Here is a 13,133-nt window from a genome sequence, read left to right as displayed (position 1 = left end):
AATCATCGCTGTGTTTATCCATTTTTTTTATCTCAAAGCGTCGGTGCGACTCAAACGTTGATTGTCATTCTGATTTTCTGTAGACATTGGCAGATACTTGAAGATTAGAGTGATTCATTGTTGAGAATGTTGAGGCGTGAGATCAGATTACAGTAATATTTGATCGGTGTAGATCGTATTTATTAATTTAAAAAAAGATTTCAGCATTATCCAGGATTTTATATCCCTCCACCAATTAATTGATTAATTCTGCTTAAGGATGCGTTCTATTTAAGCTTGTACTGCTCGTAGGCGTTAGACGCTTTGAGGAAAATTTGATCCGGAGTTGATGCTGATCCGAGCGCAATCCAATCATCCGGCCGTCCGGCATCCTTCTGCGCTGAACGCAAGGCATATCGCAGTGCAAACACCACCACAATGGCCATGGTTAAGGCTGGCTCACCGGTTGCCTTTGATCGTAACACCCCGTACGGATTATCACCGGTCTGTATGAGCCGAATGCGGAAATCCACCGGTATGTCCTTCGCGCCCGGTGGCTTATAGTTCCAGGAACGGTTCGTTAGCAGCGCACCGTTGCTCATATCGTAGACGAGGACCTCCGTTAGCCAATAGCCGATCCCCATCACGAACGCTCCCTCGATCTGGCCGACATCAATGCCTGGACTGATGCTTTCGCCCGTATCCTCAAGAATATCTACGCGGGAAAGCTGTATCTGCCCGGTAAGTACATCGATCTCCACCTCGGCGCAACTCAAACCCCAGATACTGTAAGGCTTAAGATCGGACTTTTTGTATTGATAAAGAACGCTTAGATCGATGTCGCGGGCGTAACACGTCTGGGTGATCTTTTCCCATGGGGCAGCTTTAAGCTCGTCCTTGACGGGTTGCAGACGAGCGTTAAGTATTTCGCACGCCTTTTTAATGGCCTGAAAAGGTGTAATGAAAACGCTTGTGAATTAGGATGAGAGCTAAAAAGAAGAATTCCGGTTTGTACTCACATAACATACGACCTCGCTAGTCATACTTCCCCCAGTCATTGCGGCGTTCGGGGACGTCATGCTGGTGGTAGGTTTGATGGCAATTTTCTCCAACGGAATACCCAGTGTAAAGGCTGCAACCTGTGCCGCCTTGGTGTTAATTCCCTGTCCAATCTCTATACCCCCGTGGCTGATCGCTACCGTTCCATCCTTCGCGTAAATGGACACCTGTGCATGTAGAGCGCCGTAATGTACCAATGGGAACTGCATCGGAACCATGGCGATGCCGCGCTTACGCCAGCGATTTTTCGCATTAAATTCGTCCACTGCTTGCTTCCGCTTATCGAACTCCACATCCTTACGGAACTGAGGCATCAACGTAACCAGCTTGCTGCCGGCCGGCATATTCGATAGCCGTACCTGCATCGGATCGACCCCAGTGATCCAGGCGATGTGTTCCATGATTGTTTCAACCATGGCAATGCCTTCGGTAGTGGCCGGGGCCCTCATCCAGGTGTTGGAAGGTGCATCGGTAAGAACGGAACTGCCTTCCACCTTCCACGCGCTGGAATTGTACGACAGTCCGAACACTACCTTTGCATCATCGACAACGTTTTCGTTCAGATTGCAGCCGTAGTCTTGCATGAAGTTGTTGGCAAGCTTTAGTATCTTGCCCTTACTATCAACCTCTACCTGATAGTTGCTGACGCAGCTGTACCGCTTGCCGATCGTGCTCATGTTGGCCTCAATGGTCATGATGAACCGTACCGGTCGTCGGGTAAGATGGGCTGCCAAAGCGCACGCACAAGCTATGTGAGAGGAACGCGTTAGCTTTGCACCAAAGCCACCGCCCAAGCGACGCACGGTTAGGTTGAGACTGTTTTCCGGCACATTGAGTGCAGCAGCGATCGCAACCTGCACCAGATCGATAAATTGCGTTGCCGCGTAGACGTCCATACCATTTTCCATCGGCACACAGACACACGTTTGGGGCTCGAGCGTGTAGTGGTACTGTCCTGCTAGTTCAAGGGTTCCTTGCAGTTTTTTCGACACTTGAACGTCTACCTGTTGGCTGGTGCGGCTACTGGCCGGTTGGCTTACAATCCGATCTTTGGATCGATGGGTCAACACCGCCTTAATTGTGGGGCAGATAGGTTCGTCGGAGATACGTTCGTAAATGATGTTCACCTGCTTGGCAGCACGTACTGCTTGATCGAACCGCTCGGCCACGATCACTCCAACCGGCTGGCCGTGGAACAGTACGCGTCCACTGCAGAATATCTCCTCCACGTCTGGGAAGTAGAAGTGCATACCGTCGGACATGAAGTTGTTCACTCCCGGGATGTGTTTCGCCGAGTAGAACGCTATCACACCGGGCAGTTTCTGCAAAAAATGGGTGTTATGTCGGCATTAAAAATGGGCTTAAAATGGCGTTTAATCTGTTTATCCATACCAATGCATCCGTGGGATCAATCTTGCCGATGGTTGAGTTCAGTTGCGTTGCAACAACAAATGCGGCATACAGCTCCCCAGGAAATGGTGGAAAATCGTTTGTGTACTTCGCTTCACCGGACGTCTGGACCAGCCCCTCCAGCTTTGGGACGTATTTGGTTACGGGCCAGTTTTTCTTGTTCGTATCGTAGTACTGCTGTCCGGACGATAGGGGGCGCTGAAGCATAGCGGATCCTGATCGGAATCGAGGATCAAGCGGAACATTGTTATCTGTCGCTACGCTAAGCAGAAACTTGTAGAAGAGAGAAACTGCAAGACCGCTACGATATTCGGCTGAAGCGTCCGGTAGGATCCAGTCAGGTTGTAGCTCCGATGCAAGTGTGTTGATCGCTTGCTGAATGATGGTGTTATTGAAAAGCTGTTTACCAGCAAGCAATTTTTCCGTGCGAGAGGCGTGTGTAAACTGTCGAATAAGATGCAGTGTATGTGAGTGCGCTTGTTAAAGGAAGTTTTATTGTAACGCATCTTACTTTAGGATTGATACCGCCAAAGCAGAGTGTAGCCGACTTGACAGTCATTTTATCGCTGGCCATCCGTAGTAGAAACGCTGCATTAACGTAGGCGTGAGCGTTTTGGGCCCGTGGTGCCACCCTGTATGATCGGAAAGCCGTGTTGAACGAGTCAGTAAGGGGAAGTGATACAACTTTCAGCAACTTCTTCGTCAGGTCCATTTGCGAATATTCCTGCGCAGTTTTTGCTTGGTACGTTGCCAAAGAGTCAGCTTTTGAAATGAAATAATAAAAGGCAATAGTTTGAGTGATTGTTACCTTTTCAATAGCTTATCATGTACCTTACCGACAATTAATTTTGCTCCAACAGCTTCTAGCAGAATGTAAACATCGGATGGAAACTGTGGGTGTTGATTCTTGAGGGTCAGATTGCCTGCAATCGTTCCAGCATTTCGTATTGCAGGATTTGCAATCAGCCGCAAGTGTCGAGCAATTTCTCCACAGTATCTAAAATTTGGTCGTTTTGTGGCCGTTTTATCCAGTATCTCAATGAACTCGGTCAGTGTAACGTTCGCTCCGACGATCAGCTCTCCTGTTCGCAGGAAGTAGTTACGAAGTTCCTCGACTGAGGTAATGTCGATGAATACTTGCAGAGACTCACTACGCCGGTAAACACCTGTGACAAATCGATTGAATTACTCATTTAGTTTAACTTGATTCTTCCACAATTTTCTGACGGTTTACCGTGTGCTGTATTTCCTGCCAGCAGCATATATGGCCGTGTTCCAATCTTACTAAAGATGGCAAATATTTCCGCCAGTGTAAAAACCTTATGCCACTCTCGATCATCCCCAGCCACAAGGTGCACGGGGCGTCCCGGTTCGATGAGACTGGCCGCCACGGGGCACTTGGCCGAGCAGGCGGTATTCGTTTTCGGACAAATCTTAAGCTCCTCAATGTCAGGCAGCTCTTGCACGGACACCGACGCAAGGGACTTGAACGCATCGAGAATCGGACGATAGCCGGTACAACGGCAGATATTTCCACCCAGCGCATTCTCAACGTCCTCCATCGAAACAGCTCCCTGCTTCGATTTCATCAAGCTGTACATGGTCATGACCATGCCAGGTGAGCAATAGCCACACTGGCTTCCGTTCATGTGTGCCAAACGCTCCTGTATCGGGTGGTAACCATCGCGTTTGTTGCCGAGACTCTCGACAGTTTTGACGTCCAAACCATGGCAAGCGAAGACGGGCAAGAGACACTAGGTAGAATTCGTTAGAGTACTGCCCGCTAGGTTATTTGTGGAATTAACTTACCGAGTTCGCGGACCAGGATTTAGTTTCCTTCGTTACGGGATGGAGCCCGGATACGTTCACGATGCACGCACCGCATCCTCCTTCAAGACACATGAACTTAGAACCGGACAGGTGTGCATGGTTTCGTATAAACGTATTTAACGAAGTGTCCAATGAAAGGTTCTCAGTTTTGGCTGTAGGTATTTGGATTTGGTGTTTAAGTTTGCATTACATTTTAATTTGCATTTTAGTATCCATTACCTGTGTAAGCAATCCCATTAATGGTGAACGTTACTTCAGAAAGGGGACTAAAAATAGATACAGTGAAAAGATTCATCAGCACTGGAACGTTAGGAACAAGATAAAACGCACAACAAATGGGTTTTTCTAATGACGAAAGCAGAATAAGTCTCGAAAGCCTGTATAGGCCGGCATGTCCGCGTAGGACTTTACACCAAATAGAAGAAGAAGAACGACGAAAGCCATAAAAACCCTTCCACCAAGATCGTATGCAAAACATTGCGTATAGCTGAACATTTGATTGGGCCACGATTTGGCCACGAATGCGAGAATAAAGATAAAGCAAATGAAATGTCAACGTATGAAAAAGAATCGATCATTAAAAAAACATAAATAACCAGTTTTTTGGAATAGAATCAGTGTACACACGTTCGAGTGAAAGGAGGATCGTTTAAGAATGGGGAGAGATGGGTAAAGAAATTAAGAACAAAAGAGATTCAGAGTGAAGATCGTAAAAAACGAACATTAGTAGATTGAGATATGTGGAGGAGAAATGAAATATCACTTCCATTTACAGTAGATAAAATGCGTGTTATATGTTACGGTCGTCTAAAGTTGTTAAAATTGGTGTTTTTTTTAATTATTAAAACATACAACTAGTGTACGCGGAAGTATATAACATCAAGTTCAAAGACAATTTACAGAAATACGTAGTTAGTCGTTAGCCAGGTTTCAAACTATATGACGCAGTTTGTTTTGTATAACAATATTTTTTTTATAATGAACCAACTTTTTCCTCTTGTTTTGAATATTTTTCATATTTTTATACAATTCACTCTTTTCGCACAGGGAGGTGAGAGAACCACATCAGCATAAAGTTCTTATAGTTTTTGATTTTTTACACCTGAAATCAGTTCGTATCGCTTTGATTATCCAGTATTTAACATATAAAAGAACAAAGTCAGATGTAATATTATTATCACAATATCTTCTAATCATAATATCTTTACGATATGAAATTCCAGTTGACATTATTCATATGAATCTGAAAAAAAAATCGATTTTTAACCTTCTTCTTCTTCTTCTATGGCACAACAACCGCTGTCGGTCAAGGCCTGTCTGTACCACTAGTAGGCTTTGGCTTTCAGTGATCAATTGATTCCCCCCCATAGCAGGATAGTCAGTCCAACGTAAGGGGGCACAGTATATTCGGGGCTTGAACCCATGACGAGCATGTTGTTAAGTCGTACGAGTTGACGACTGTACCACCAGACCGGCCCAAGTAGTTTTTGAACCTACACTACATATATTACTGTAACGGGTACTACCTTTCAACTGAGCTCGAGTTACTCCAAAGATACGTTCCAATTGATGAAAGCATCTTAAACTGCCTTTCCGCACACCAAACTCTGTAAGAATGATAACCACAAATGAAGACACACTACCGTCCAAGTCTAACGATCAACAGCGACTGACTGTAGATTTCGGTTAACATCGTTTGCCGTTGCAGATCGAGATCCATTTTTTTTGCACGATCAACCCTTTTGGTTCTATCTTGTGGAATCGTTAGTGTGTTGCTTTTTTGGCAAATAATATATTATTGAAAAAAAAAAATCAATTGATTAATGTTTATAACCGTAGCTGCTAATTTTAACATGGTCATCATAAATGCTGAGGTATTTTTAATAGTTTTAATGTTTGAATTATGGCCCTCAATGAAGTTGTACATTCCAATGATACAGGGTTGTCAAACCCCAGCCATTGGATTACGACGATTCAGGTATTAAATAATTTCGTAAATTAAATTAAGCATGAAACGTATGGCACATGTTTAAATGATAATGTTTATTGCATTTTTTTTTCTATTTGCAAAAATATAGAATATGTAGAGATGTATAGAATGTATACTCATAAATGAATATTCAATATCAATATCCAGCACCATATGTCATGTAAAATAGGGAAATCACTATCTTGTTGTTAATTCAGTTTGTACTGTTCGATCGAATTCCCGGCAAGCAGATGTACTTGATCCGGCGTGGACGCGGTACCCATCGAGATCCAATCGTCCGCCAGTCCCGCATCCTTCCGTGCGGAACGTAGCGCGTTGCGTAGTGCAAACAGTACCACGATCGACATATTCAGCGCCGGTTCACCGGTTGCCTTGGACCGGAGCACACCGGCCGGATTGGAGCTCTTCTGTAGGAAGCGCACGCGGAAGTCCACCGGAATGTCCTTCGCACCTGGCGGCTTGTACGTCCAGGTGCGGTTCGTTAGCAGGGCACCGTCCTCAGCATTGTATACCAACGCTTCAGTCAGCCAGTACCCGACGCCCATAATGAACGCACCCTCAATTTGTCCAACGTCAATGCCGGGACTCAAGCTTTCTCCAGTATCCTCCAGTATGTCGACACGGCGCAGCTGCACATTGCCCGTGAGCACATCCACCTCCACCTCGGCACAGCTTAAGCCCCAGATGATGTAAGGCTTCAGCTCGGTCGCACGGTACTGATAGGTAGCGCACAGGTCCACATTGCCTGCGTAACAGAGCTGGGTAACGGTTTCCCACGGTGCGTCCTTATGCGCATCGCGAACCGGTTTGATGCGTTCGAGCAGTATCTCACACGCTTTCTTGACGGCCTGTAAAAGAGAAGATCAGATTAGATACGCTTAACGCAACGGGCTTACTTGCACACCAAACACTTACATAGCACACGGCCTCACTGGTCATACTGCCACCGGTGACGATGGCGTTAGGCGAAGTCAAACTCGTCGTCGGCTTGATGCTGATCTTCTCCAGCGGCAGTCCGAGCACGTAGGCCGCCACCTGGGCCGCCTTCGTGTTCATGCCCTGGCCCATCTCGATGCCACCGTGCGTTACCGAAACGGATCCATCCCCGGCATGGATCGCTACGAGCGCATGCAACGCACCGAAGTACCCGAGCGGATAGCGCATCAGCGAAATGGCGATGCCACGCTTGCGCCACCGATTGTCCACATTGAACTGGTCGATCGCTGCCTTCCGCTGGTTGTACTCCACGTCCGCGCGGAACTGTGGCAGCAGCTCCCGCATCTTGCTACCCTCGGGCATGTTGGCCAGCCGCAGCTCGAGCGGATCCAGTCCCAGCTCCCACGCGACGTGCTCCATAATGTTCTCAATCATCGCGATGCCCTCCGTTGTGCCCGGTGCCCGGCACCAGGTATTGCTCGGTGCATCCGTTTTGGCCGCCTTGCCCACCACCTTCCACGTCTTGGTGTCGTAGCAGTTGTTAAAGAACTCGGACGTCGCCTCGCCGACCGATTCGTTCAGCGACGCGCCATAATCCTGCATGTAGTTGTTGGTCAGCTTAACGAACCGGCCATTACTCTCCACGTCCACCTCGTAGTCGGCGATGCAGCCGTACCGCTTGCCGATCGAGCTCATGTTCGACTCGATCGTCAGCACGAACCGCACGGGTCGATTCTGCAGATGGGCGGCCAATGCGCAGGCACAAGCGATCTGTCCGGCGCGTGAAATCTTCGAACCGTAGCCACCGCCCAGCCGTCGGACGGTAAAGTTGAGGCTGTTCTCCGGCACCTTCAGCATCGATGCGATCGCAACCTGACACAGGTCGACCCACTGCGTTGAGCTGTGCACATCCATACCGTCCTCGATCGGTACACACACGCAGGTTTGCGTCTCCATCGTGTAGTGGTACTGGCCGGCCATTTCGAACCGTCCCGTTACCTTCCGGGCGGCCGACACCTTCACGCGGTAGCTCGATCCGCGGCGCGTTGTTGTGGCGGGTTCGTCGAAGATGCGCGTCTTGGTTTGATTGTCGACGAGGGATTTGAGCGTTGGATAGATGGGTTGCGGCTGCGTGATGCGTTCGTACAGAATGTTCACCAGGGTGGCAGCGTGATTGGCCTGGTTGAACGTTTCTGCCACGATCACACCGACGGGCTGGCCGTGGTACAGAACCTCACCGCTGCAGAAGATCTCTTCCACCTCCTGGTTGCCGAGGCTGGCGGGCATGAAGTTGTTCGTACCGGGGATGTCTTTCGCGGAGTAGAAAGCAACCACGCCGGGATATTTCTGTGAGGGAAAGGACAACTTAAGAATTCTTTCCATACTCCAAAAAGACCACTGTTCACACACTTACCAACGCATCGGTGGCATCTATTTTGCCGATGCGCGTGTGGGGCTTGGTAGCGATCACAAACGCGGCATACAGCTCCCCGGGCTGGACAGGCAAATCGTTGGTAAACTTAGCCTCGCCCGATGTTTGCGCGAGTGCCTCAATTTTGGGAATGTTCTTCGTGAGGGGCCAGTTACGCTCGTAAGTGTCGAACGACTGCTGGCCGGAGGAGAGTGGTCGCTCCAGGACGGTACCGCCAGAACGGAAGGACGGTTTCACCAGCACGGTGCCGTCCGGGGCTACATTCAGCAGGTATTTATAATACAGTGCCATTGCCAGGTTCTTACGATACTCGGACGATGCATCCGGTAGGACCCAATCGGGACGGATCTCGTTGCTCAGCTGGTTCATCGTGGCTTGGATCGTTTCTGCGTCGAACAGGTTCTTGCCCACAAGGAATGATTCCGTCGCCGTGGCATGGGTGAACTGTTTGCGAGGGGAAGACGTCCTGAGTGTTCTGAGATTGTTTGGAGCTTTCTAAAGTAATAAGTGCCTTACCTCTGGATTGATTCCACCGAAGCAGATACGGATCGACTCCACCGTCACACTGTCCTCAGCGAACTTGGTCAGAAAGGCACCGTTGACGTACGCGTGGGCATTCTGCGATCGTGGCATCACCTTGAACGATCGGAAGACATAGTGCGTGCCATCGAGTGCTGGCAGAGTGACCGATTTTAGCAGCTTTTTCTGCATATCAAGCTGGACGAACTCGGACGGCGATATGAGGCTCGTTTTTCCGCCCGCTTCAACTGAAGAAAGAAATAACATTGGTTAAAATACAGTAACATCTTTTCTGAAGAACGTCTTTGAAAGAAGCAGCTCACCCAGTGTCAGCTTGGCACCGACCGCCTCCAAAATCAGATACATATCCGACGGGAACTCGTGATGCTGGTTTTTAATGCTCAAGTTGCCCGCGATAGTGCCAGCATTGCGTACCGGCACGTTGGCAATTAGATCGATGTGCTTCTCGAGCTGCTTGCAGTAGGCAAAGTTTGGACTTTTGTTTGCCGCGGTGTCCAGTATTTGCATAAACTCCGTCAGCGACACGCTGGCGCCGACCACCAGCTCGCTGTTGCTTACTGAGTGCGTGTGCAGCTCCTCAACTGCATTGATGTCGATAAACACCTGCAGCGATGGACTACGTCGATAGACACCTGTCCAAACAGATATGCTAATTAGAGTCGTTGGAAGCTACTAGTAGCTATCCCCCACTCACCGTGCGCCGTATTGCCCGCGACCAGCATGTACGGTTTGGTGCCAATCTGCTCAAAGATCGCAAAGATGTCGGCTACCTGCGACACCCGGTGCCATTCCTTCGCATCTTCAAACACCAACCGCACCGGACGCTTCGCTTCGGCACGATCCCGCGCCGACGGGCACTTGCCCGCACACGCACTGCCCGTTTTGGGGCACGTCTTGGTCAGATCTTCAATATCCTGACAGGCATCGAGCAGCTTCTCATCGGCATCGACTGCCAGCGATTTAAACGCATCCAGTATGGGCCGATACCCGGTACAGCGGCAGATATTGCCACCGAACGCATTTTCAACGTCTTCCATCGAGATGGAGCCGCGGTTCGCTTCCATCAGGCTGTACATGTTCATGACCATACCGGGAGAGCAGTAGCCACACTGCGTCCCATTCAGATGCGCCAACCGTTGCTGGATCGGATGGTAGCCATCCTTGCGGTTGCCAATTCCTTCCACCGTTAGCACATCCAGCCCGTGACATGCGTAGATCGGGAACAGGCACTAAAAGCGAAGCTCTTATTGTAATCAAATTTGCTTGTGAATGATACACCGAAAGCCTACCGAATTGACTGCCCATGATTTCTTCTCCTTGGTGACCGGATGCAGCCCGTTCACGTTGACGACGCAGGCACCGCAGCCACCCTCGAGACACATGAACTTGGTACCGGTCAGCTGGGCATGGTTGCGGATGAACGTGTTCAGCGACGTATCGACCGAAATCTTACCCGCATCAACTGCAATCAAGATTCAAGATCGTTCAGTCAGACACGCACACTGACATATCGCATCTTTTTCCAGCGCTAATTGCACAACGCACTTACCGGTGTAGGGCTTGCCGTTGATTGTAAAGGTGACTTCCGTTAGGGGACTGAGGGAAAAAAAGACCCACAACAAAACCTATCATTATATGTCCATTGCGCATTGGTTGCCGTTGATAAGGGGGAGAGTGTGTTGAAGTGGCGCAGCCCAAGAGTGTAGCATTTATTTACAATATTTTGTACTTCACTATAGAGTGTTTGATAGGAAGCTGGTAATGCAGTTCGTGACATGATCGGTGCACTATGACGTATCTGCCATATAGGCAGTGCAGGATCTAGTCGTCCGTGCAAGATTGCTATCTACCCGCCGCTATTTCTCGGTCGCTTAACGACGCTTGTCACGTCGCCGGACGAGATTTATGGGCCGGGCGATGAATGCAACAAGTAGGAAAAAAAATGTGCACAAACAACCGCAATCACGCAATTCCGTGTTCCACCAGGTTGTTGTCGTGCATGTTTTTTTTTTCTCTTTAAACATGTTCAATAGCTCAGCAACAGATGCAAAAAAACGACCCCAAAAAAGACATGACGAATGGAAGAGCATAACAAAACATTAAAAAAAACACACACACACCGACACAATCCAACAATAGCTCTCACACGCCAATTTTCGCGTCATGCTAAAGGGTGATTGTGTACATGGTGGTACGGTTGGATTCGGGTTTGAAACCGGTCTCAAGAACTGTTGCTGTTTTTTTCTGCCACACTCTCGGCGTGCGGATGAGTGTAATGGATAGAAACGAGATGGTGTAGTGTGATGGATTGCACGGTTCGCAAACATGATTGGATGGTAGTTTCGGGGCACAAAGCTACCACACACACGCACATACACACGCACACTTTTGGCCAGGAATTTGGACTTTCACAGCAGCATCCCTTACCTATCGCCTTCCGAACTTCCCCATATGTAGCTACCGAGTGTTGAGAACATTGTCTTAATTTAACCTCTTTTTTAGGACACTTCGTGTAGAATTGCTGTAAAATGCGAAAGTTGTGAAATTGTCCGCTTCAAGGACAAACAGCAATAGGAGAGTAATATGACTACGAAGCACCAGAAGAAGAAACACTAAAAGAACTGGACAAAAAAAAAACGCGTAACAAAACACGAGGGACCGACGCTGGACACGTTCCTCTCACTACGACTGATCGTGAGCGAGTGATGATCACATCGCGCAAAAAGGGTTTTGGCGCTGCCCCTACTAGCAATGAGAATGAAAAAGTGTGCAACTTTCAGGCGAGGGGCATGTAGAAGCATGGGGAGACGGTTGGAAATACGCGGAATTACGCGGAGGCGCGAGCGTGTTTTGGTTTCTACACAGTTTTTGCACTCACACAATTACACATGTGTGAATGTGTGCGTTCACTTTCAGCCTGCGCGCTCAGTTTGGTTTTCTCGCAGCGGCATGCGGGTATCGGTGTCTCGCTCGCACTAGTGCAGCGAGTGTTCCTCTGTGCGCTCCCCTTCTTGCCACCACACGAAATCGTCAGTTCAGCTCAAGCGTTCGCCGTGAAAGGCTGCGCGCGTGTTAGCCTAAGTCCCGGGCGATCGAAGTTTCGCTAAGTGTTGAAGTGTTGTGCACATTGAAATGAAGCTGCGCTTATTTGTTATCATTTATCCTCAATGTGTGATTTGCGTTGCTTCATTTTAATATTTGTTTGCTGTATTGAACATCAACAACGGTATCCATGCAGTTAGGCGACTATTTTAAATACGGCGATTTTTTTTATATAAATAATGTGTGTGATTTTGTGGCAAGATTGTGTGAAGCTATGTGTGAAAATGCCCCTTTATTTGCAATAAAAGTGATAAAATATAAACCAAGTTTGATGTGTTCAAGTTTTTGTTTTGATTCGGGTGCACCAAGTCCGAATGAAGGGAAGCGCACAGCGCGCTACGAAAGAAACGAGCGGGAGGGGGTGTCAGTCCAGCGCAGCGCAATTCGCTGGAATCAAGTGGGAGGGGGTACCAGTTCAGCGCTGCGCAAGCCGAAAGAAACGGGAAGGAAGGGGTATGAGGAAAATACGATGAAACAGCGCGAGCGAGCGTTCTTTACAGCGAGAGCGCCTCGTGTATTTTAAAGGCAAGCAAGAGAGCGCATTCTCTCCGTGGTAGCGCTCCATTCGCCATTTTTAATTTCGAGCCCAAAACAACGGACTTTGGATCCGATCTTGGGCCGGGCCCCCACCGCGTGTTTCTACCTACCCCTCGCCTGAAAATTTCGTTCTCTTTGTCTGTCGGGGCGTTGATAGAGCGAGAGAGAGTCAAGATTTGCGCGAACGCGTACGCGTGAGGTTCTTGTTGCGCGAGTCGCGAGAGCAGACAGTTCCAGTGGGCGCAGTCTCGTGTTTGTTTTAAAGGGTCGCGATGTGCTGTGTGTTTTTGTGTGTTGACACTAATCAGGGACGAGGTG

At 48.6% G+C, this 13,133-nt stretch overlaps 2 protein-coding genes across 3 annotated transcripts; both read right to left on the bottom strand.

Annotated features, from left to right (window-relative positions):
* Positions 1-257: 257 nt before the first annotated feature.
* On the bottom strand, positions 258-6,175 carry LOC5667147 (uncharacterized). Of its 2 annotated transcripts, XM_061649542.1 has the most exons (9): positions 5,805-6,175; positions 4,498-4,544; positions 4,258-4,430; positions 3,683-4,202; positions 3,285-3,614; positions 2,960-3,210; positions 2,431-2,892; positions 999-2,360; positions 258-926 (listed from the first exon to the last, which is right to left on the bottom strand). In XM_061649542.1, the coding sequence occupies exons 1-9, from the start codon at positions 5,855-5,857 to the stop codon at positions 267-269; spliced, it is 3,858 nt and encodes a 1,285-aa protein (XP_061505526.1). In that variant the 5' UTR covers positions 5,858-6,175; the 3' UTR covers positions 258-266. The 2 variants fall into 2 exon arrangements, with proteins under 2 accessions (XP_061505526.1, XP_061505525.1); XM_061649541.1 differs by lacking the exon at positions 5,805-6,175 and having other exon boundaries at positions 4,498-4,822.
* Positions 6,176-6,300: 125 nt separating this feature from the next.
* Positions 6,301-11,883, bottom strand: LOC5667133 (uncharacterized). The gene is made up of 9 exons (XM_061649543.1): positions 11,604-11,883; positions 10,726-10,772; positions 10,466-10,638; positions 9,871-10,405; positions 9,479-9,808; positions 9,153-9,403; positions 8,619-9,080; positions 7,184-8,551; positions 6,301-7,116 (listed from the first exon to the last, which is right to left on the bottom strand). Exons 1-9 carry the CDS (start codon positions 11,651-11,653, stop codon positions 6,457-6,459), a joined length of 3,876 nt encoding a protein of 1,291 aa, XP_061505527.1. The 5' UTR covers positions 11,654-11,883; the 3' UTR covers positions 6,301-6,456.
* Positions 11,884-13,133: the final 1,250 nt, after the last annotated feature.

This window comes from Anopheles gambiae, chromosome 2 (genome assembly GCF_943734735.2).
Source record: "Anopheles gambiae chromosome 2, idAnoGambNW_F1_1, whole genome shotgun sequence".
In the NCBI taxonomy this organism is placed as follows: Eukaryota; Metazoa; Arthropoda; class Insecta; order Diptera; family Culicidae; genus Anopheles; species Anopheles gambiae.
This window is presented reverse-complemented; position numbering and strand designations above follow the sequence as displayed.

Bases quoted from the DNA above. Each gene is read 5' to 3' on its own strand.
- LOC5667133 (XM_061649543.1), bottom strand. From the start codon at position 11,653: ATGTTCTCAACACTCGGTAGCTACATATGGGGAAGTTCGGAAGGCGAT. The intron at 10,406-10,465 runs GTAGGCTTTCGG...CTTCGCTTTTAG, and splicing joins AATCATGGGCAGTCAATTCG to TGCCTGTTCCCGATCTACGC. The intron at 7,117-7,183 runs GTAAGTGTTTGG...TCTCTTTTACAG, and splicing joins CCAGTGAGGCCGTGTGCTAT to GCCGTCAAGAAAGCGTGTGA.
- LOC5667147 (XM_061649541.1), bottom strand. From the start codon at position 4,756: ATGTTTTGCATACGATCTTGGTGGAAGGGTTTTTATGGCTTTCGTCGT. The intron at 3,211-3,284 runs GTAAGGTACATG...TCATTTCAAAAG, and splicing joins TGGAGCAAAATTAATTGTCG to CTGACTCTTTGGCAACGTAC. The intron at 927-998 runs GTGAGTACAAAC...ACACCTTTTCAG, and splicing joins CTAGCGAGGTCGTATGTTAT to GCCATTAAAAAGGCGTGCGA.